Source organism: Rhinolophus sinicus, linkage group LG05 (genome assembly GCF_036562045.2).
Source record: "Rhinolophus sinicus isolate RSC01 linkage group LG05, ASM3656204v1, whole genome shotgun sequence".
In the NCBI taxonomy this organism is placed as follows: Eukaryota; Metazoa; Chordata; class Mammalia; order Chiroptera; family Rhinolophidae; genus Rhinolophus; species Rhinolophus sinicus.
This window is the reverse complement of record NC_133755.1, coordinates 155872888-155897302: the sequence shown is the minus strand read 5'-3', so window position 1 is coordinate 155897302 and position 24415 is coordinate 155872888. Positions and strand designations below refer to the sequence as shown.

Genomic DNA, 24415 nt, shown 5'->3' with positions numbered 1-24415 from the left:
TGGAGAAACACACTGTTTCCCCAATATTCCCCAATAAAAATAAGAAAAGAAAGAAAGAAAGAAAGAAAGAAAGAAAGAAAGAAAGAAAGAAAGAAAGAAAGAAAGAAAGAAAGAAAGAAAGAAAGAAAGAAAGAAAGAAAGAAAGCAGGCAAGGAATCTTGAAGCGAAGCAGAACACAGTTAGTTAGATGGGTCACTGGTGGTCCAATGAACTCTCCCAGCCAAAGAAAGTCTTTTATTTTGTCCAGATCATGGCTCAATAATCAAGCATAATCACTGAAAGAAAATACTCTAGGTTGAAAGCAATTTTGACTGGTTAGAGTAAACAGTGAACTTGGACATCAGTAATTACATAAGGAGATGTATTTCTATCAGGAGATCTACAATCCAACACCAGCCCGTCAGGTTCCACTGGATTAGACTGCAAGAGAGAGGCAGCTCCATCCACAGCATTATTCAACTTCCTCAGGGACCTAGCCATCCAACAGAGATTAGGAGTCTCCAGCTCATGGGATTTGCAATTTACAGCAATAACTAAATTACCTACTTAATAAAAAATCACTTACAATGAAAAGATATTTTTGCTTTAAAAACACCTAAGTAAAAATTAAAAGTAATTATCCTGCCATTCTAATATATGTTGTATTTACCATGAACAGAGCATTATGTAACAAAATTTAATGTTGAAAGAATCAATATTTTAAACACAATTTTTACTTTCTAGCTAAGCATCTGTAAGAGACACAGTATTTATTTATATATCTATCTCTATGTTCCTTTTATAAAGGAAAAGATGGAGTGTTCATCGTCGTTCGGAGAACTAATGCCACATCTAAAAGGACTTCTTAATTTAACAAATTTTTTAGCATAAAGCCTGAGTTTCAGAGCTAAATAATTTAATTTTGTAATTAAGCTGCTAATTAACCTGGTTTATGAAGTTCTTACTACTTGAAAAACATTATTCTCCTGTTTCTCACTTAATGGCCTTTACCATGAGCTAACAATGCTTATAAGTGACAGCACTGGAACACTGACAAGTTCTTCTCCAGAAAGTGAAATTCTACTTGATCCCCAATTATTTTAATATTGTAATTTGGGATAGCAAATCTTTCACCTTCTTTAATAATGTTAATTATTAAAATGAATGAAATAACATCTAATCTTTGGGGGGGACTTACTATATATATATCAATGCTATTCTAAACACGTTACATCAACTATACTTCAATGAATTCTCACAACCACCACAAAAGTAGTTTTTACTGTGTTCCCCATTTTCCCAAGAGGTAGCTGAAATACAAGTCTCGCTCGTAGTGAGGGACAGAACCAGCCTCACCCAAGCAGTCTGACTCCTCAGCCCATGTTTTGAACCACTGAGCCACACTGCTGCACGTCAGCAGTTCTGAGGGATACCCGTATCATGGGAACGACATAAACTAGCATGCTGAAAACGTCTAAACACAATAGTTCTAACCAGAATTGATTTTACTCTTTTCCATTTATTTTTATTTTCCTCAGAATGTATTTCCCCATAGTAAATTAAACAAGATTGGATGAGGTCATGAGAGAAAAACAAAGCAATGGAGACAGAGCTATGTCAGGAAACCTGCACTTAGCACCAGTTGTGTCCCTAACTAGCTATGTAGCTTTGGACAAATCTTTAAATATGTATTCCAAGGCTTAATGGAAAAAACAAAAAACAGAAAAAACAATTCTAATTTTATCTACATGCAAATTCATAAGGGAGTCATGTCAACAGTATTATTAATCACCAACGCTGGTGTAATTATTATTACTGTTAAAGAATTAACTGCAAATAACAGTCATGCTTTAATTTCTATTACACTATCCAAAAGTGAGCTTTAAAAAAACATACATTCTAAAGTAGTTTAAAAATGGTTTCCTTTGTTTCATGGGACTTTTCCTACAGATAAGAGTAAAATTGTCAGCTTTTCTTTTATGGCTCTTCCTCATTAGTCTGCAATTTCCTGAAGATGAACTACATTAAATAAACTCTAGAGAGACCACATTTAGAAGATAAGGTAATTAGCAAATGCTGCTTAAAGTTTATTCATCTTATGGGACAGATGCCTTGCCTTTTGTTTTTAAGAAAAACCACTGAAATTAAAAGTACATAATCTTGTATATTTCTGTCAAATAAAAATCTAGTTTACAAATGGAAAGACTAAACTGTAGTTTAGTATTTAATACTTGGTCAGTATGTAATCATGTTTGAACTTTCACAGATATTGATCCTTTCTTTCATTCTTACCTTTTTCATAGTCAGTAGTCAGGCTCTTTCGGTCACTTCTTCATCCTGCTACCTGAAAGAAAAGAGCACGGTGTTATTTTCATGGCAAGCTAAAAAAATAACTTTTATTCCTAAATTTGCTAGTTGCGCATTCAAAGTGGACATTACATTTCCCTTCTAGACAAGATTTGCCCATATGACAATATCTGTTAACATTATATATGTAGAGCTTTTATAACTATTTAGGTCAACTCAGCTTTAATAAGACAGCTCAGTGAGATGTGTGGGATAAATACTTCTAACATTTTTCTCTGGGGGTAGGGAAAAGAGAGAGAAATTTGCCCTCACTTTGCATTTGTTTTCTAATTTTTCATTAAACATGTGGATCAAGAATTAATCCACAAATCAAATGAGTATAAAATTAAAAGAGCCACCAATTTGAGTGAATTTCTACTTTGGTTTACTTTTAATTTAATGATAGACAGGTAGATAATTAGATATAGTGATATATATCTCCATAAAACTCTGACTCTATATTGTTTTACCCATTCATCTTGTAAGTCAATTGTTGGTTCTCTTGATTGTCTGATAATAACAACCACCCACCTTCATAATATTCAGACAGTTGTATAAGTCTACTTGGCTCTCAATGAACGTCACTCTACCATCTTAATCCTTATGTAAACACACCACATAAAAGACAAGCTATTTGCCTAAAGGATCCTGTAGAATTTAACAGTGGTGTAGCTTAGAGTTTATATTTATGCGTAACTCCTGATACTCTAATTCAGGGTGAAGGGAAGAGAAATCTGACAAGGTTGCTTATTGAATCTGTAATGTCCTGCTTTAATACTCAGCTACTTTCTACGCTTTGTGACTATCGGAGAGAATTTCCAAAAGTTATATAAGATAGGAAATAGTTCCACATATTAGTTAGCAGAAAGGAATGCTCTATCTTCATGCCTTTAGGGTGTCAGTTGACTCAAAAGCAGCTTGATCTAACCAGGCTAAATTCAGTTCAAGTCAACTCATACTTAACTAATATGCAAAGCACTCTGCTAGGGATATGGAGAAAATTAAGACAAACACAAGCTGAGCCTAAGGCATTTCTAGGGAATACAGTAATGCACTTCATCAAATCTCCCCGTGAGACAAAAATCCACTTGTGCTAAGAGTAATTAGTCTTCCCTCTCATTTTCCATTTGTTTTAACGTCTCTTCCAAATAGGGTTCTGAGGACAGAATGACATCACTGCTATCGCCCAATCCAAGACACGTGAGTTGTTGCTAGCCTCCAACTGTATAAAGACACATGTCTCCACAGAAAGTAAATACGTAACTACGTTGACCTTATATATATATAAATTCTATTTATTCTCAAAAAGTTCTGGTGGGGACTGAAAATTCACAATCAGGTAAATAAGGACATGGTAGTAGATTCCACTGTATTTGTCACAAACACCATTGCCAAGTTTTTAGAAAACATTTTAAAACTAACCAGACCCCATTTCTAGCCTAAAGATAACAATCATTACTTACTTGGTTCTGAGAATGTCAAAAATAAAGGTTTTGAATATTATTTAAGTTGGGTTTTTAAACAGACAGTTTCTATTCGCATACTTGGAATAAACATCATGCCTTCATTAACAATTATATTTTAATTAGGCTTTTTAAAATTAGGGGGAAAAAGCTCAATCTGAAAATAATGAGGCGATAGGCATTTACACTAGTTTCAAGGAAAATATTGTATACATTACACAACTTCCATAATTTCTTCCACGTACACTTTACTAGGAAATATTGTTAGTTTTTCTTATTATACAACCAAAAAAATGTATGCTCTACTGATGCAATTGTTACTAAAAAAATAAAATAAAAAAGTTCCTGAATTTAGCCTTTCAGCTTCATATTTACATGGAATTCTAACGTATGATGATAATCCCAAATTTATGTTGATAAAGGGTGTGTGATTTTTCTTCTTTTTAAGACTCACATACACATTCATATAACAATAGGTAAGCATTTCAAGTTTACAGAAAGCATTATGCTTTGTTCTTCTTGATATATCATATTACCTGACACATATTTAAGAGGTTACCATACCCTCTTTACTTTATAAAAGGCGATATGGTGTCTGGAAAAAACTTGTATAGTTTGGGGAGTTAAAGAGGCTTGGTGTGAATCCTAGTTTTGCCCCTTAATTGGCTCCAACACATGGACATGATACATAGTCTCTCCATCCCCCACTCCCTTTATCTGTAAGAATGGAGTAAATTTTATAAACTTGCAGGGCTGTGTGAGTATCTGAGTTAACCTACATAAGCAGTCTAGTACAGGCCCTCCCTAAATGGTAGCCACTACTGTTATTAGTAACATGTGTGAGGGTCACCTTTATAGATTGTGGGGAGACCTGTACCGTGGCAATTCCTCTCTTCCTCCAGAGCACATGCATGGCCACAGGGAAGCAGTGTGTATGAAGAGGGAGACGACCCACCACCCAACTCCCCTCAAGCTATTTACTGGATGGGTAGGATGGTGCAGCAGGAAGACCGGTGGTGGCAGAATGAGAGGGGGTTCCCTTGCCTTTGCGGCACAGACGAGACCGAATCACTGAAATGTGCCTGCCTTTGTGCACTCTGAAGACGATGGCTTCAATTCTTCAATAAATCAGTATTTGGACTCAAGGATCTCTAAAGGCCCTGCTGCTCTGCTCTCACGTGCAGTGCATACCGAAAGGGTTGCCTGTAAAGTTTCAACCAAAACACTAACAGTTTGCCACAATAAAAAATATACGTATGTCCACACAACATGAATAGTTTATTAATGGTAACATACATTTCATCTTATATTTCATATTGCATTTTTATGACTTTTCAATATTTCTTTCTTATTAACTCATCTGTTGTTTCCAAACTGTTATCATTCCAGTAGGTGGTTTTCTTTTTTTTTTTTTCAGTTAGTTTTCTGAACACAATACTTAAAAGCCAAATTGCCAATTCAAAGCCAGATATCTGACAACACCATCATTAAAGATTATATTTTTCTACAATCACTCAACAAACTCTCATCAAGTGATATTTATATACAAGGTGCTGGGCTTAGTGCTAGGGACACAGAGGTGAATGACTCAATTCTGCTCTTGTGGAGCTCCATCTGGTAAGAAATACAGGCAAATCACCATACAGTTAGATAAAGACTATCAAAAGATAAGCATCCAACCTAGTCTGGAATGCCAAAAAAGAAAATGACACGTGAGCTGAGAGTTGAAGAATGAGTAAGAACTGGCCGGCCTGTACAAAGGCATAAAGACGTGAAACTCTTGCTAAATAAAATCACCATTAGACTAACAGTCCTCACATTAGCACAGTGTTCAGTGAATGAATGAAAGAATCTGGGAGACAGTTTGGCCAAGTAATAACTTTAGCCATGTTTGTTCCTCAATAATATAAACAGTTTCGATACATTACAGATATTGAATGTCCACTGTGTGTGAAACATCCTAGTAGGAGTCATGAAGAATCATAAAAAGAAGAAAAAGTATAATCTCTGTCCTCAAGAAAGATGCACTAATTCAATAAATATTTAGTGTGCTTTGTGTGTTTTTTCCCATATGCCTGGCACTGTGCCAGCTGTGGAGAGAAAAAATAATAGATACTATTTATTAAAGCAAGAGAACTAACAGAAGCATAACAACAATTTCAACATTACTAATTCTTCATTTTGAGGCCCTCTTAATTTTACCCTATAAAACTACAAATGTCTTCTTAACATTCTCTAAGCCCTGAAAACAATTATAAAGCAAAATATATACACCCCAAAAGACTAGCAGATTAAAAATAAAAGTGATATATTTAACAGAAGAGTAAAAGAAAGAAATGAGAGTTCTGGGTCCTACACTGAAGCCCCTTCCCTAATCTTTCCAACTCATCCCCCATGTTGGCTCGGGTCAAAACAGCCCACCTATTCTCTTCCATATATGCCACAGCATTTGCAAAATCAAGACTGTTCACACCATTCCTGAGGCCTAGAATGCCCCTGCTGCTTCTGTCTTCCTCCTCCATAAAAAAAAAGTCACACCAGGTTTTTCCAAATTGGCTACTTCACCTTCTCTTCATTCACAGAACACTTAGTGCTATATCCCCCCATGACTACTTAATGACTTACCATTTACCCTCTGACACTTGAGAAAGAGCTCTTGAGCCTCGCAGTGTGTAGCTCTGTCATAATCTATGACCCAAAGTTCCTCAAAAGTTCTAATTTCAAGGTCATGAAATATTACATCACACCAATTCTCCAGAGTTTTCAGTATCCTGTGGTTCCCAAGTAGTACAACTGTGAGAATAATTGGATTAACTTGCAGTCCATATATGACTTACTTCTGCAGCTATATTACAAACTCCCTGTAAGCAAGAATTAGGTAGGTTTTAATATCCCACCGTGTTTAACACAATATTAGAAACACATCAAATGCTCAAAATATCTGTGCATTATTTATTTCACTGAGAGGGAGACAACACCAAATGACTGACTTTTAATTGGGGGCATCTGAATACATTTATTAGCCTGGAAGAATTTCACACGAAGACCTTATGTTTAAGGTTAGCAAGCTGAAAACTGCATTAATTTTTAAATTACCTCAGCCAGTCCACCAATCAGTAACTTTTCCTACACACCTACTAATGTTACTATCCAATTTTTTAGAGAATGATTTACTTTAATAAATTATAGCTTGAATAACATAAACATTATTATATTCCCCAACATTTTGAAAAACATAAATTTACCAGGTATGAATACATAGCCTCAGAAATGTTATTTATATAATCAATAAATACAAAATACCTATGAATTGATATAAATATGCTATAATATAAATCACCATAGTTCTTTTAGATCTTAGTAATTATGCAATTTCGGCTAAATATAGAATATTTATAGGATATTTTAAAGTTCAAACTAGTTCCCAAACTTTACATAAGGAATTCATTCAATGATGGATTTCTTTCTACTTGATGCTGTGTGAGAAGTTATTCACAAAACTCAGCGAGACAACTTCCAAGAAAATACCTTAAATTACTTAGAAACATAAAAAAGAAAAAAAAAAAGGTAGCAATTTGCCAGTAAGCTCCCCTATGATCTTTGATATCTTTAAACCAAAGGAATTTCTTAACTATTCCAAAATTTTAGAACTTTTAGAAAGCCTTTGCCCCAAAATGCCATAAAAATGTTATCATTTCCTGTATGTTCCATTGCATTAAAAGGGGGGTGGACTAGAAAACACTGCTATATCCTAATACTATGATCGAATTAGAAAACATTATGAGTAATTACATTAGAAGATATAAATGTGAGAGTAAAACTATATGCCTCTTACGTTGGTGAAATCTGTATCAGCTAGGTCGTTTTGTAGTACAATATCCAGAAACCATTTAAAAAATGGGATATATTGGCTCATGAAACCGATAAGCTTGATTTAGCACTAAGAATCCAGGTTTCCTGTGTGGCTTAGTTCTGTAATTCACTTGGACTCCACACCCTGGTCTTTCAGCAACTACAGGTGCTCCCTTGGTGGTCCCAAAATGTCCACAGCATCATCAAACCTCACATCCTCACATGACCTCCCAGCTCCCTCCACTGCTTATTCAGGTAGCCCATCCTGGTCACCTGGGGTTCCAAAGCTATACATACCCAATGTGTAGGTTCAATTAGACAGTAAAATAGTTTGGAGGTCAAGACCAGTATTTTTTTTTAATGAATGTAACAGAGTTTAAAATACCAAAGGTATCACATATAGTAACAATAACTGTTGTTTCTATCAAATTTTTATTTCATTGTGCTTGTGTATGTGTAAGTGCATATGTACTGGATCAAATGTAAAATGAGCTCCTACTACATACCTTACAGCTCCTCCAAGTGCTGGGTGCAATATGAGCAAGGTCTTAAAGGCATGAAATAGCATGATAAAATTGTAAGTTATTGAAACTGACAGGAACAAAGTAGGAGGTGAAAAACAGAGGGTAGGGCAGGAGTGGTGGGTAGAGAGAGAGAAGAATGGGGAAGATCAGAGCCAGACAAAAGCCTTTATCTTCGAGGCAATGGAAACCCTATGATGGTTTTAAGCAGGTGAGTAAGCACTTTGCATTGATAGATTCTTCAGGCAGAACATTCTTCAGGCAGAAAGAAAATAAATTGTAGAGGGCAGATAATTGTAGAGGGCAGATAATTGTAAAGGGCAGATAATGTAGGTCAAAAGACCAGGAAATAATAGGAAGACTAATGCAGTGACTCAAACAAAAGATGCTGATGGCATGGTGTATTGGGAAGATAGAATGAGAAGTATACTCCACAGAACTTTGTGACTAATTACAGGAGCTAACATAGAAAAAAAATGATACCGAATAATGTGCAGGCTTTAATATGGAGTAATATGGTGGCTCCAATCACTACGATGGGGAGCACATTAAAAGGAGCAGATTTGGGGAATTGGGGAATATGCTTACTTTATGCTCTGTGTAGGACATTCAGATTAACGCCCTGTGGACAGCACAAATGAACTCAGAACGGAGTTTCCAGTCAAGATACAGACAGCAGGGAACCATCAACAATGTGGAAGCTAATGAACATGTAGGACAAGGACCAGGGACAAAAAGACTATGAGGTATCCACATCAAAGGGATGGGCAAAGGGAAATGAAACTTCAAGGGAGACCAAAGGAAATGGTCCAGAGATGGAGAGAGGATGGAACTCAATTACAATACCCACAGAGACATCGTTGTATAAAGATTGAAAAGAATCTACTGGATTTGGCAACGAAGAAGTTGTTTGGTGGCAATTTTCAGGACTAGAGTCAAGAGCCTTATTGCAGCACGGTGAATGGTAACTTGAAGGTAAATATTAGGAGACAGCAAATACATAGGATTTGTGTGTGTGTGTGTGTGTGTGTGTGTGCGCGCGCACACTAGGAGCTTCAGAGTGAAAAGGAAGCAGTATACAGAAGGATGTGTAGGACAAAGGGGAGTTTGTTTTGTTTGTTTGGGGATTTTTCTCTTTTTATGTGACAGAAATATGCATATCTTTATAGACTGAGAAGAAGCTACTAGAGAAAAAGAAACCAAAAGATACGAGAAAGGTAATATGGAGGCAACCTGGGTGTCCATATATGGATAAATGGATAAAGAAGAGGTGGTACATATATACAATGGAATATTACTCAACCATAAAAAAGGATGAAATCTTGCCATCTGCAACAACATGGATGCAGGGTATTGTGCTGAATGTAGTAAGTCAGACACAGACAAATGCCATGTGATTTCACTTATATGGGGAATCTAAAGAACAAAATAAACAAAACAAACTCACAGAGACAGAGAACATTTTGAGGTTTGCCAGAAGGAAAGGCATTGGGGGAATAGGTGAAAAGGGGAAGGGATTAAGAAGTACAAATTGGCAGTTACAAAATAGTCATGGGGATATAAAGTGTAACGTAAGGAATATAGTCAATAATATAATAACTATGTATGGTGTGAGGTGAGGTGGGTACTAGATGTATCAGGTAATCACTTTGTAAGTTATATAAATGCCTAACTACTATGTTGTACACCTGAAACTAATATAATATTGTACATCAACTGTAATTGAAAAATTTTAAAAATATACTTAAAAAAAAAGGTAAAAGAGAAAGGAGAGAACATGGCTCCACAGGAGACAGGAGGAACTTGGATCAAAATCACAATGAGAAGTCTGTTTGAACCGGTGCTGTCCAACTGAACTTTCTGCAATGACATTAAGGTCCTTTACACCATCCGATACAGTAGCCACTTGTCATATGTGGCTACTGAACACTTGAAATGCACCTAGTACAACTGAGGACTAAATTTTAAATTTTGATTAATTTAAATTGAAGTAGCCATATGTGACTAGTGGCTACAGAATTGAACACTGCAGCTCTAAACTCAAGGTGTGAATATGAGGCTGAGGACCCATCAGTCCTGGGGATGGAGGCTTGAGTTGTTCATGCCAGATGGTCTCATGTACAAAGGAGGACTGATCTGCTGAGAGGAGGATGACAGAGTAGGACTCTTGAGGGAAGAAGTAAGGTTGGGAAGAAACACAAAAAAAGGAGATGGGAAAGTGCCGACCAAAACATCTAAAAACACAACACGGTAGAGCTGAGGGCCCACCTGAGACTAGAGACCACAAATGTATGGCAGACCATGTAGGAACAACCTGAAGCAAGGGGTTGGCTTGAAAAAAGGAAAGCTGAATGCCAGAGGTGCTAACAAGAGACTGCTAACATAAAACATGGTGCCATGGACAGAGAAGGAAGCAAAACCATGTGTTTAGAAGAAAAGAAAGGAGGCGTGAGAAAGGTCTCAATGAGGTCAAAAAAATGATACAAAGGGTAAGTGAGTGAGAGGGCATGAGAGGATAGATAGATGGTTTAGGACCACAGGGGATGGAGCAGTTCTGGATAATAGCAAGTATGGGGGCAGTCCTGGTTGGTTTAAAAGAAACAGGCAACAAGAACCTAGAATTAAGTTTCGATGATTGTTCTGGTGAATCTTTGGGTAACCCATCATGGTGGCAGGAGTTGGGGGGCAACGGAAGAGCATGACCGACCGGGTACAAGCCCTCAATAAGTCAGAAAATAAGTTAGCATGCTAAAATGACACACATAAAGAAATCCCATAAGAATAAGAATCTTTAGGACAGGGTTTCTTCAGAACACCATACTAAACTGGGGAGACGGGAAGAGAAGAAGAGAACGGGGAAAGTGGTCTCAACTGTGGCATATCAGGAAGTCCTAAAGAAGGACTTTTGGGGGACAGGCAGAGAGATAAAGCAAGGCTGACCAACCACCTGCAAAGATGACTGTCTACACACAGGAAAGGATCACGTTGGTACCATGATCAACTGGCCCAACTTTTAATGTTCTCTATCTTGCTTCCCTAGGACTTTTGTTATGCCTCACTTTATCCAAAGAGGCAGAGGAAATAACCATATTTTTGGCTATTAGTGTTATAAAATTAGGTCACAATTTTTGCAGCTATTAAATGCAACTGTATTATTCAAAGGAATATTTTATTTTCCACTTGCACAGTCCTCTCCATTTTGGAATTGTTTTATCTAGCTATTGCATTTCATAAGGTTAAATTTCCCACATGTACATGTGGATTCAGTATCATCCATGTTGTGAGGCTGTGTCACATTGTATCCAAACCATTCTCATCCTCATTTTATATAAATTAGTACTTACTCACTTTCTCGCTCTTCCTCTCTCTCTTTCATTTCATGACTACAATAGCAAAAACTAGAAACTTAAATTTTCTCCCCTCTTCTACAGTGTTGATATTGCCCATGTGTACACACACACACACACACACACACACATTTTCCAGGCACTATTTTTGCAACTATAACAAAATAATTAAATCCAAGATTAAACAGCAGTCTATTTTATTATTTTATCATCAAGATTTCTACTTGCTCATGGGTATTCATATAATATAACCTGTTTAGATGTTTTAGATAGGGATTCTTAATAATAATTGGTATCAAATTCCTTAACTGTATTATTTGCTCCCCCCTGTGGCAATTTCATGGCAAAAAAAAAAAAAAAAAAGGATCCTTAAGAACAGAATCATAATTTATAACTCATTCACAAGTGATATAATAATGGTATATGTCTTGCTAGAAAGAGGCTATCAATAGAAGTTGTGACAACATTCTTTTATTTCCATGTAATCTGCATAATGTATCACCCGGAAAAATACTGGGCTAAGGGCTAATATTTGGCAATGTACTAAGGCAGAAATTTAGTATCTGAAAATATTTAGAGATGAACAAAAGGGAAAGCTTTATTTTATTTTAACAAACATTTATTAGTGTTTATTCTGTGACAAGCATGTTCAATGCTTTATAAGATTTGGGGTATTTAGTCTTTACAACAACCTTATGTGGTGGGTGCTATTAGTTAAAAGGGGACAACTGAGGCCTAAAAGATTAAGTAGTTTGTTCAATGTTGGGCATTTCCTTAAATGGCTAAATAACTAAATAAAGAAGAAAAGACCTCTCCTGAAATAATCAGAGAAATATAAAGTCCATCATATTCTATATTCACATCAATTTTATAGAACGTTTATCTAATAGGACATTTGAAATCAAGGTAACAAAAAGTTGGTACAGCTAACTCCAAAATAGTGTCTAATTTTATGAAATGCTTTAAATGAGAGAATTAATCTACTTTACAGTGATAAAATTTCATAGTAGAATGCCAAACTAGAATTGTTGAAAATTTTGTTTAGTTCAATATGATACTAGTTTATTTAGTCAGGCTTTTTTCTTCAGACCTTAAAAATAAATGTAAACACCAAAAAGCTTTTTTCTAATGATCTATTGGTGTCTTTTTTTTTTTTCTTTTTTTTTTTAACTTTGCTTTTCTAGGCCTAGCTTGATTAAATATTGAATAGTAAAACAGTTGTATTTCTCTACTAACACTACTGCCAGGAAAAATACGGAACCCCAAGCAAAGCGAACCTCAGCAGTGCCCCTCTAAAGGATGCCAGGTGATGCTCCTGTCAATGCATTTGGTCACCTATCCTCACATACACAGAGTCTAAGAATTCCCCTAGACCTTGGCACTTACTATTGTAAACAAAATGGCTTCCGGATTGCCATTTCTGCTTGATACAAGGTATCCTTCTTGGAAAATTGGATGTGATGCATGAGAAATATAAGAGTGTGGAGCTCCTAAGACCTGTCTAGATTAAGACCAGGCTTCTGTGTGTTAAGAAGACAACATTAGAGAGGCACAAACGGTTCCACCATGCTGTGGGCGCCCCCTCTGTCAGCTCCTCCAGGGGTTGGCCAAGACAAATCTACTTGATTGGTGAGACAGGGACCTATCTGTAAAGCAGTCAAAGCCAACATGGGATATGTTTGGCTCTCGCACAGCCCTACTGCAAAGTAAAATTGGTTCAAAGTCTATCTGAAGCTGAAAGTTTGTTTACTTACCTACAGAGATGAAAGCAAACAGTTGGAGTCTCAGAAATCAGCCATATATGGAAACAGCGGGGCAAAATACATGAGTAAAAAGAATCAACAGAGAGCATTGAGAAAGGATGAAAATGCCACAAAAGATTCACTTGGGAAAAAATCAGCTTTCATCATCTATATGTGAGAAATAGCTCAATGGTGAAATGTTTCCAGACATTAACAAATCTATGGTTATATGAAATTTTATCCTATAGCTGTTAACTTTCACACACATGCATGGGTCAATAAGAAAACTCCCTCATTATAAACCTGCCATTCCTATACAACACTCCTAATTTCTGCCATGTGTAGTTATGCCATAGATTTCATTCCATTAACAACATGATACTAGTCATGATTCAAATTAAATCATTCCATGATGAAAGGCGAGAAGAGGCAAACTGTAAGCCTGAAATACAAACTGCATTCAATCTGAAGAAAGTGCATTTTCACTGTAGATGAAGTTCACAAAATAAGCACTCTGTCAATAACATGCTGGGACACATCTTTTAAGGGACACTTGTGAAGAAAGATCTATGTTTATAGCAGATATTGCTTCAAGGCTTCAGTGCCTGAGACTCTGTCATGATTTTTATTCATAAGAATAGCTTATCAGTGAATGATGCAAACACTCAAGAAGACTTTTATGATGCCTGTGGTTGGTCTGAGTCTCAGCCTAAACAAGATCACACTGAATTAGAGACTGAACATTTTCAGTGTGGCCAGAAGCTGATGTCGCAGTAGAACACACCCTGATATTAAGCCTCCCAAAGCACACTCATCATCTTGGTTCATTTTTCCTTTTATGGTTACAACAGTTCATTAGGAGATAAGAAGTAACACGTCTGTCCACAGAGCAAAATCACAAAAATCTTAATTGTCAAAAAAACAAAAACAAAAAAACTTTGTCTAAACCCAAAGTTCTCTCCTAATACAGATCAATAAACATTATCTTTCTACCTCATGCTTATCTCAGACCACTGCATAATACTGACTCCACCAATTAGTCCCTAGTGCTTTATATGCCTTCCAGAGTGTGCACTTTAAGAAGCTTAAGAAGATCTGAGATAATTATCTTAAGAACATTCAGTGTTCAGAAATCACTGTATGGAGAATGTGAAGAAAAGAAGCAGTGGAGTTTGGAAGAGAGGAGATTAGAAGAACTGAATTCAAATTCACATGTCCCTGTTCCACCTCTAACAAAGCTTGCGTTGTGTTACTTGGCCTCGGACCTCAATTTTCTCATCTGCAAAATGGGGAGAATAATACCTCACAGGGTTGTTATGAAGCTGAAGTAAGACTGTATATGGGAAAGGGCTTTGAAATTTAAAGTTTCTGCATAAATGAAAGGCGATACAGCCGTATAGGGTATCCATCCATTTCAGGTATACAGACAGAGCTCTAAGAAGCTTTCCTGTTAAATTGATCACACAAAACTGCGTTGCATTGTATACTCTAATGTCAAATTAAACAAGGAATGAGTTCACTTTTATTTTAAATCTGGTGCTGTCAAGAGTTTAAATAGAGTGTACTTTTCTTCTTCATAAATGGCATAAGCTCCAACCCAGAAGGTAAGACATCTCAAAAAGCCTTATCCATGTGTTCAGATTTTAACATATAATTCCCATAGGCATAGTTATTTAAAAATTCACAATAGGAAAATATTTTAGAAACTTTTTAGACAATTTGAAAAACTTAGTTTTCGGCATTCTAGAATGTACTGGCTACCAGTTTGCATTTAATTTGAAAATTTGCTTGTCACTATCATGGTATAACAGTTCATGATACACAATGAAATGAAACAGAAATGTTTCACCCAATATATGAGTATGTAGAGTGTAAAATATCGGTGGCATTACATTAAACAAAAGGACACCATCTTGGTTTCTGAGAAATAAATAATCTAAAGAAAACATCTACATGGGAAATAATCAATGTTTAGTTGTTTCTTTCATATTTACACACCATATTCTTACCTAAGGATTAGCGGTATATGCTTTTCATTGAAGACAGGGGTACTATTTGGCATTTCCCTCCCACCCCAAAAAAATGGAATGTAAACTATAAAATGGAAATGAAGGGAGCAGATCCTCTCATGTGACTAAAGTTGGGTATGAAATTTCATTTTACGTACCTTGAAAACTATGATTAAAAGAGAAATATATTATCATATCTCTTTCATACAGATAATATGTAAGCATATAAGAGGCATAAGACAAAAAAGTTTCCTTTGTTAAATATCTCTATCAATTCTGAGCACATAATCTAAAAACTGAAGTAGGATCTGGTTTTCTCTCAGCTCTCACTGAGTTTCAACACTAAATCCTTGCAAGGATGAATGATATTATAAAGTTAGACTTGATGAATTTAGTCTTTAAAGTCAAGGCTGAGTTGAACTTAGTCTTAAGGGCAAGCAAAGCCACTAGAGAACAGAAGAGGTGGGTAAATTTAAAATCTTAATACACATGTGAAAGTACTTTCATAAACATGGTCTCCTTGGTCTGAAAAATAACTATGACCAGGTGGAAAACTGGGGCTCAGAGAGAATTAGTGCCCTGAGCCCACTTGGCAGGTAAATGACAGGTATGGAAGTCACATCTCCAGTCTTACAGCCAGTCTTCTGGGCCCTACCTAATGGTTTTTTAAAAAAAAAAAACTGTTCAAGGGAGCCCAGGAGTTTTGAGAAGGGGCTTCAGGCTTCTTGACAGGAGGTAGCAACACCAAAGGATGAACAATGGGGCCTGGCTTAGTTTGTCTCCACCTCCTCACACCCCAGCGGAATCTCTAGGAATACATTCATGTACATTTCACACTGGTCCTTTCAAAATATTTATCCTTCACTTACTCTCATTTTTTAAAATAAATTATCTAGTTTCAATTCTCTCTTCCTTTTAAGCCTATTGACTTGGTGTCCCCAAATCACACATTTAAAAAATGGTTATCTTCACTTTTTTTCATTTCCACTCACTATCATTTAAGTACTACCAAGAAGACTTTTCCCATTTAGATTGATTAAAAAAAAAAAAAGGTTGTACAGACTCTGGTTGCTAAAGTGTAATAAATTTGAGACTCTAATCTGTCAGGACAAGTGTTAGAGACTCATCTCCATCCCTAGTAGCATCCATGTTGTCCATCACCATCTCAGGTTAATGGACGCAGACTAGGGCAACCTAGGACGCTAATTAAACTATTAAAACAAGTGAGACAAGTAGTAAACTGAAGGAAATTTTTGTTTTAATTCCTGTTCTTTCTCATTCCTCCAATCTTCAACTCTAAATGCAGGTAAACGAACAGACAACCATAAAACACAGACCACATGAAACAGCTTTGACTACCTTGCAACGAATACCTTTGCATCAGAAAATATCTTAGGAAAGTCAGAGAACTAATTATAAGGAGGAAAAAGCACGAAGGAAATGAATATAATTTAGATAGTAAACATCCGTGCTTCATTCCCACCTTGAACCCCAGGGAATACGCCCTCTCTTTAACCTTCATCTTAAGCAAATATAAGGCAATGTAAGCCAAGCCATGGTCCCTGAAGTCTTGAGGATAATATTTGTTACTATTTCTCAAAAAGTCTTCTGGCACATCATTTTTGTGTGTGTGGAGTTCATTTACACGACTGAATTTGAGGCATGCTGGAAACATCAGAAGCCCACTCCCAAGTCATCATAACGACAAACTGCTTACTGCCCAGATGCCCTTATACGGCCAGACTTCCTATAAATCTGACAGTTCAGTGTATGCATTGCGTATGGGTCTTGGCTCAGACTCACATTCTTCCCGTATGTTTCCCTGAGAGCTCTGATTTCCGTTTTGAGGGCTGGCACAGACTTCTACTTGCTCTTATAAGAAAATGTCTACAACTCCAAGTTGAAAATGTGCAAGATTCCTTCTTTAAGTACACAAACACTCCAAGTCTGGCCACTTCCCTGTAGTCCTGCCAGGTTTTCTCTATGTCTGATATCTGATCAAGCAACCTTTTTTAGGATGGTGGGGGGAAAGAACAACAGCAAACATAACAGAAGGAATGTAACACGTCCAAAGCGGAACATCTTACAAGACTTAATCAAACGACCTGTACAAATGATGCCCACATAGACACACACACATACTTTATATAGCTCTGTAAACAGGGCTCAGTGGCCAGCTTAGTGAATTCCTCATTTCACCAAGAAAAAAAAAGCTCTCTAAAAAGCATTTGCTAGATAAACACTTGCTTACAAGACAAAATTAGTGCATCTTAACCATTTTGCACACAAATTCAAAGAACGTGTTATCCCAATGCTGACCTTCTGTCAATCAAAAGGGTTGGGATCAGTCAGAGTTGGACGAAGTTATAAGAAGCCACTATTTCCACTTTACCGCCCAGACACACACAAACATTTGCTGAGTCATTTATAATAGCACAGGAATTCAGATCCCTATGGCATGAGTTAGGGATGGAGTGTCAGCCCTTCCCTTTGAATTTCCTGGCACTTGATGGTCCGTATCACAATATAAACATTTGGGTCTGTAAATGTCTTGGGTGTCTTATGTCTTATTCTCTCTCTCTCTCTCTCTCTCTTTCTATTTCTATATATACCTCTCTAATAATCTTTTATTTTAAACCCTTCAAAAGAGTTTTGATCATACACCTTATAATGCACAGGACATTTTTCTATTCTGAGATTCCATGTTCTATATATTTCAATATGCTAATTTTCTCTTAGCCAATGTTAAAACCATCCACTTGGAGCTAACTTAGGACTTTTAAGACTTCAAGGGACCATGTGAATTTTAGAGTAATCATAGCAGAATGGTAATATATTTGTTATGTTTGTGGAGAAAGAGAAAATCAACAAAGATTGAAAAAATAATAAAGTACCAATTCCCTGAAATGCTTAATATAATCAATCATCATTAAACCCTATGAAATAAAATATTCTCATTATTATCACGATTTTATAAACGGAAACTTGGGAATAGGGTTCCTACTTGTGATTTCCCTACGATTTGTGAATGGTAGTTCCAAGAATACAACCCAGGTCACGCAAATGTAACCCAGTCCAGCAATTTATCCCCTCCATGAATGAAAGTCTTCACTCTGTTTCACATGAAGCTGTTGATGGTGGCTCTCAGACTCTCCAGAAGATGCAAAAATTCCCAACCGTTCCCCATCTACTTCACCCTGCAAGCTGAGAGAGCTCACCACTGAGCCCACATCCCACCTTAGGTGAGGTTGGAGCTTCACATCCCTACCATTCCCCATTTACCACACCTTTCCAACCATTAGTGGTAGACGTAATTGGGGGTTTAGGTCTTGAAAGATTTCACTGTGGCTGCCCACATATTTTGGACTTTTAAAATCATCCACAAGGGAAGAAACAGTTGGGGGCCAAGTTGCCTTTAATACACATGTGTCTATTAACATAACTTGGAATGTTCCTTCTTTAAATAGGAACTTTTAGGCCTCTTCTCTTTGAGGAATGCTTGGAAAGAACATTAAATAACAATGATGAAAATTCTTCCTGAGCTTCAGAGGCCCCCTTTACTGGCCATTCACACTGTTGACATGCAACTACACTGTACACCACGTGGATTGCTTAACAAGGTAATTGTGCACAGATGATGTGGTCTACACTGAAGTTGGAGTGGTTATTTTTTTTTCTTGGCTATTTTTCAACACAATGAATTGAAACTTTAAAAAAATGTGGCCAGCTTCAATAAGCTGTTTTCAACTTATGAATTGACAGTGTTGTTTCTGAAAGCTTGCCTTGGCATCAGAAACAGATATGTTTATCTTAAACCAATACAATGAAGCATCAACAACTGAAATGAATCTACTCGTTGGTGATACTACTGTCAATTGATGTGGCATTACAATAGGAAAAAACTGGCATGGCCCTGGAATCACTTTACATAAAATGGTAACTGGAGTTATTAACAAAAAAGCAACTAAACTATAGATTGTAAATGAAAGCACAGTTCATTAACTGAGTCCTTAGTGAAGCTAACTAGCAATATTAAGGAACTGAGATCTGGTTAGACTTCACTGGCCATATTTGACATCTGCACATAAACAGAGGGAATAAAACCTATTCTTTCCTTGACCTGATCTCACTCCATCAGGCTGCAGACTCCCTGGGTAGTAAGAAGTCACAATCACTATTCATAGACGTGTAGAGTCACTAAAATATATTATTCACTGACACTCTCAGTTTATAACTAGATATAATGGGGTTCACTGTTCCTGTTATATAAACAGATTTTTTTTTTTTACTGCAAGACAAACCAAGTATAATCCACATTTGAAGATTATAGGTTTGAGCGCAAGAAAAATCACTCATTTCTCAAAGACTCACAACAGTGTTTTCAACACCCAAAGTAAACCCCAAGCTTCTTGCTGGCCTCCTCCTGTCAGGTTCTCCTGTGGCCCCCTCCTGTCTGATTTCCCTCTCTTCCCACCCCTGTGTTCTCATCCTAACATGGGGAGCCTCTACCTACCCATCACATAATTATCTGCTCTGACTTAAGTCCACTTTTCTGGAAATACTGATGTCCACTCATCTCCTTTCCTTCCCTCTAACACCAACAATAAAACTGCTACATGTGTTAAGAGAAAACAAAGCAAGAGTGCTGGAAATCTCCCCCAGAAAACTGCATACACACTCAGACCCCTGGGCTTTGTTCTCTTTCTTGTGTGGCAATGGGCATCCAAACCACTATCTCAAGATACTAACAATCAAATTCCTGTCTCTCCAGTATGGAACCCAGGGGTTTGCAGGTAAGCTTTTTGGGGTTTCAGCTTAAAAGCAACTAACTCCTCTTCTGGTCTCTGAAGAGCTTCAAAGGCAGACAGTCTCTAAAATTAAAATCATTACAAAAATAATAAAAAGGAAACCCTTATTGAATTTTTTAGGAATCCCTGCTGTTAGCCTCTTTAACTACCTACATCCTAAGAAGGATTTATGTCAGGGGGTAGAACATGCACAGCTATTAGAAACAGAAGTGAGTGGTATAAAAATAATAATTGCCGATGTGTTTTTAATGGTATAAATCTGGAGTGGTGCGAAGAGGTAAGGGGGAAAAAAGTCCTATTTGGTTCTGGAAATACTGAGCCTTTTTTTTCTTTTTTTTTTTTTTTTTTTGGTGAGCTGGAGTGTGCCAGCTTTTTCAGACGGGAGGAATGCTGAGTGTCAAGGGGTCAGGATCAATCCGGTGTGAGTTGATGAGGCAGGAAGGTGGGGAGGAATGCGAGGAATGTCCCTGTTTGTGTAGGACTCCATTCAGCTTATTGGCGAGCCGGGGCCGCCTGGAGCGTATAAAAGCCGAGGGCCGCCCGCCCCAGCCTCACACAACAACTCTTCCCCGCTGAGAGGAGGCAGCCACTGCAACTCTAACCACAGGCGACCAACCGCCTCTAACCCGACGGCAGCCGCCCGGCCGACAGCTCCAGAAACGCCAGCCCGGCGCATCCAGACCCCCACCTCCGGTCCGAGCCCGCGATCCACCGTCCCGCCGACCGTGCCGCGCCCACCCAGCCAACACCACCGCATACTACGACCCTCTGTCCGCAGCGCCCCGACCATGTCCGCCGCCGGCCTGGGTCCCGTCCGTTTCGCCTTCGTGCTCCTGTTCGCCCTCTGCAGCCGGGTAAGCGCATGGAGACCCCAGCTGCACTGGCGCTAGTGGGGAGGGACTCCGCCGGGAAGAGGAGGGCCCGGCGGCGCTGTGAGCCCTGCTGACCGCCCCCTTCTCCCTGCAGCCCACCTCCGGCCAGGACTGCAGCGGCCAGTGCCAGTGCACAGCCCCGGCGCCACGCTGCCCTGCGGGCGTCAGCCTGGTGCTGGACGGCTGCGGCTGCTGCCGCGTGTGCGCCAAGCAACTGGGCGAGCTGTGCACGGAGCGCGACCCCTGCGACCCGCACAAGGGCCTCTTCTGCGACTTCGGCTCCCCGGCCAACCGCAAAGTCGGCGTGTGCACGGGTAAGACCTACTGCCCCGATCCAGGCCCCTTGCCCCTTGCTGCCTCCACCGCCACTGCCTGCCAAGGTGTTGGGGACACTTTGTGATCGGCCACCTCCCTCACGCCCACCTTCCCGCCAGGAAACACGCCAATAAGCTGCTGGAGTTGAGTCCTTTCTTTGGCTTTTTGCAGCTCGCCCCCTGGAGCCCTGCTCCCAACTCTCATCCCCTTTGCGCCCACAGTTAGAGGGCCAAGGACAAATGCCTGACCCCTGCATCCCCCCTTTTTCCCTTCCTCTTCTTCAGCCAAAGATGGTGCCCCCTGCGTCTTCGGAGGGACCGTATACAGGAGCGGAGAGTCCTTCCAGAGCAGCTGCAAATACCAGTGCACTTGCCTGGATGGGGCGGTGGGCTGCGTGCCCCTCTGCAGCATGGACGTTCGCCTGCCCAGCCCTGACTGCCCCTTTCCGCGGAGGGTCAAGCTGCCTGGGAAATGCTGTGAGGAGTGGGTGTGTGATGAGCCCAAGGACCACACCGTGGTTGGCCCTGCCCTCGCTGGTGAGTTGAATCTTCTCTATGTCAGTGTTGCAGATCTCCCCCAGGCGTGAGTCTGACTTTGACAAAGGACGGGGGAAATGTCTTTCCTGGTGTCTTACCTTGTGTTTGTGTGCTCTGCTCTCCCAGCTTACCGACTGGAAGACACGTTTGGCCCAGACCCAACTATGATTCGAGCCAACTGCCTGGTCCAGACCACAGAGTGGAGTGCCTGTTCCAAGACCTGTGGGATGGGCATCTCTACCCGGGTTACCAACGACAACGCCTTCTGCAGGCTGGAGAAGCAGAGTCGCCTCTGCATGGTCAGGCCTTGTGAAGCTGACCTGGAAGAGAACATTAAGGTATATGTTCTGCTCCTATTAACTAGTTTTCATGGAATGATAGTGGATAGGACCAAAGTCTGGTCTCCCACCACCATTGTTATTATAGGCCTATTATCTCCAAAAATATCTAACAGTTGTGCTGTTTTGCTGGAATGAGATATTGTGTAATAGGAACTACCAGCTTTCCACTAGAAATCCTCCCCAGTGTTAGTTAATTCAAGACATCCCAAGAGAGGCTATGTCTATTTTTGGAAAACTGGCAAATGAGAATCAGACTTCCTCTTCTCAAAATATAAAAAGAAGTCAGACAGCATAAGCTTAGAACACACAGAGGTTAAAGAAAGCCACTCCCCTTGTAGTGTCACTGATTTTTCTCTTCTTTGTCTTCCTTAGAAGGGCAAAAAGTGCATCCGTACCCCCAAAATCTCCAAGCCTGTCAAGTTTGAACTTTCTGGCTGCACCAGCGTGAAGACCTACAGGGCTAAGTTCTGCGGAGTGTGCACAGATGGCCGATGCTGCACCCCTCACAGAACCACCACCCTTCCCGTGGAGTTCAAGTGTCCTGACGGTGAGGTCATGAAGAGGAGCATGATGTTCATCAAGACCTGTGCCTGCCATTACAACTGTCCTGGAGACAATGACATCTTTGAGTCACTCTACTACAGGAAGATGTATGGAGACATGGCTTAAAGCCAGAGAGTGAGAGACATTAACTCATTTGGCTGTAACTTGAACTGATTCACATCTCATTTTTGTGTAAACATGATTTCAGTAGCACAAGTAATTTAAATCAGTTTTTCTAACTGGGGAAAAGAAAAATTCCCTCTAAATTCAAAATACTGTGTCATGTGACATTCAAACAAATAGTCTATCAACCCCAGACACTGGTTTGAAGAAAGTAAGACTTGACAGTGGGGTTACGTTAGCGCATAGCACCAGAATGTATACTAAGGTATGGCTTTAAGAGCAGTGGGGGGGCACCAGTAGAAAGGCTTGAAAGCTTAAAGTAGTAATGTACCTGCTATTTGGAGTGCTAACTGAGAAGGAAAATTTTAGCATGCTCACTGACCTGCCTGTAGCTCCAGTGACAGCTAGGATGTATGTTCTCCAGCCATCGTGAGGCTGAGTCAAGTTCTTCTTTAAGTCAGAACAGCGGATTCAGCTCTGACATTCTGATTCAACTGACAGTGTTCAGAAATCAGAATCCTGTCTATTAGACTGGACAGCTTGTGGCAAGCTAATTAGCCTGTAACAAGCCAGATTTTTTTATTGATATTGTAAATATTGTGTATATATATATATATATTTGTACAGTTATCTAAATTAATTTAAAGTTGTTTGTGCCTTTTTGTTTATGTTTTTAATGCTTTGATATTTCAAATGTTAGCCTCAATTCTGAACACCATAGGTAGGACATGAAGCTTGTCTGATAATTCAAAGCATGGAATGGATATTCAAAAGGAAATTCTGCTCAATTAGAGTGACAGTCCATGAAAACAATCTGTTTTGATGAAGGTGAGGCAGTGATGCCCTTGGAAGTCTGATTTGTAGGTTGAAAATGAGGTAGCCTCACTTTTAATGAACAAATGGCCTTTATTAAAAAAGGAGTGGCTCTATATAGCTGGTCAGTTTTTCCACCTGGAAGCATTTGTTTCTACTTTGACTATGACTGTTTTTTGGACAGTTTATTTGTTGAGAGTGTGACCAAAAGTTACATGTTTGCACCTTTCTAGTTGAAAATAAAGTATATATTTTTTCTATAAAGAGCTTGGTTATTCGTTTTTTCTGTAAACATTTCTGAGTGTTCTTGCATGTAAATGGGAAGCTTTTATTTGCCTTAAAACAATTCACCTATTATTTTTAAATTTCTTATATATACTAATTGATTAATCACTTCAATAGAAATTTCACATAAACATATTTCACGCTGAATCGTAACAAACTTGCAGGAATACATACTACATTGAGCACACAGGCTTTTTTTATGTTCACATTACTTTATAAATACAAATTCGATTCTAGATTTCTTCAGTTTCCATAAGCCCCTATTTTATTACTCAGTCCTGTTTACATTTAATACCTCAGGCCATTGTAGGCATTTAATTTCCAACCCTTCACATCACAAACTAGTCTGCGTCTTGCACAAAGAAAATGTCTAAGTATTTTTTTGAATTTGTGTTCTCTACTGTAGATGTATTTCTGAACTTTAATATCTTACTTAGCTGTCAAACGTGAAAAGTATAAAATTAGATCTGCATGAAAATGGAGCAATTTAATGTCTTACATATTTCTGTTTTTAGTTGCA

General features: G+C 38.6%; 1 protein-coding gene and 1 long non-coding RNA gene across 2 annotated transcripts in view; one reads left to right on the top strand and one right to left on the bottom strand.

Annotated features, from left to right (window-relative positions):
* Window positions 1-2326, bottom strand: part of LOC109446224 (uncharacterized) — a 173531-nt gene extending 171205 nt beyond the window's left edge. The window contains exon 1 of the long non-coding RNA XR_012496748.1: window positions 2272-2326. This is a non-coding gene — a long non-coding RNA (uncharacterized LOC109446224). The remainder of the gene's footprint in view (window positions 1-2271) is intronic.
* Window positions 2327-20625: 18299 nt separating this feature from the next.
* Window positions 20626-23874, top strand: CCN2 (cellular communication network factor 2). Its single transcript, XM_019729373.2, has 5 exons — window positions 20626-20921; window positions 21034-21253; window positions 21539-21790; window positions 21917-22128; window positions 22504-23874. Exons 1-5 carry the CDS (start codon window positions 20856-20858, stop codon window positions 22798-22800), a joined length of 1047 nt encoding a protein of 348 aa, XP_019584932.1. The 5' UTR covers window positions 20626-20855; the 3' UTR covers window positions 22801-23874.
* The last annotated feature ends 541 nt before the right edge of the window (window positions 23875-24415 follow it).

Excerpts from the sequence above, each read along its gene's own strand:
- CCN2 (XM_019729373.2), top strand. The coding sequence starts at position 20,856 with ATGTCCGCCGCCGGCCTGGGTCCCGTCCGTTTCGCCTTCGTGCTCCTG. Across the intron at positions 21,791-21,916 it reads GGTTGGCCCTGCCCTCGCTG|CTTACCGACTGGAAGACACG; the intron begins GTGAGTTGAATC and ends CTGCTCTCCCAG. Across the intron at positions 22,129-22,503 it reads ACCTGGAAGAGAACATTAAG|AAGGGCAAAAAGTGCATCCG; the intron begins GTATATGTTCTG and ends TGTCTTCCTTAG.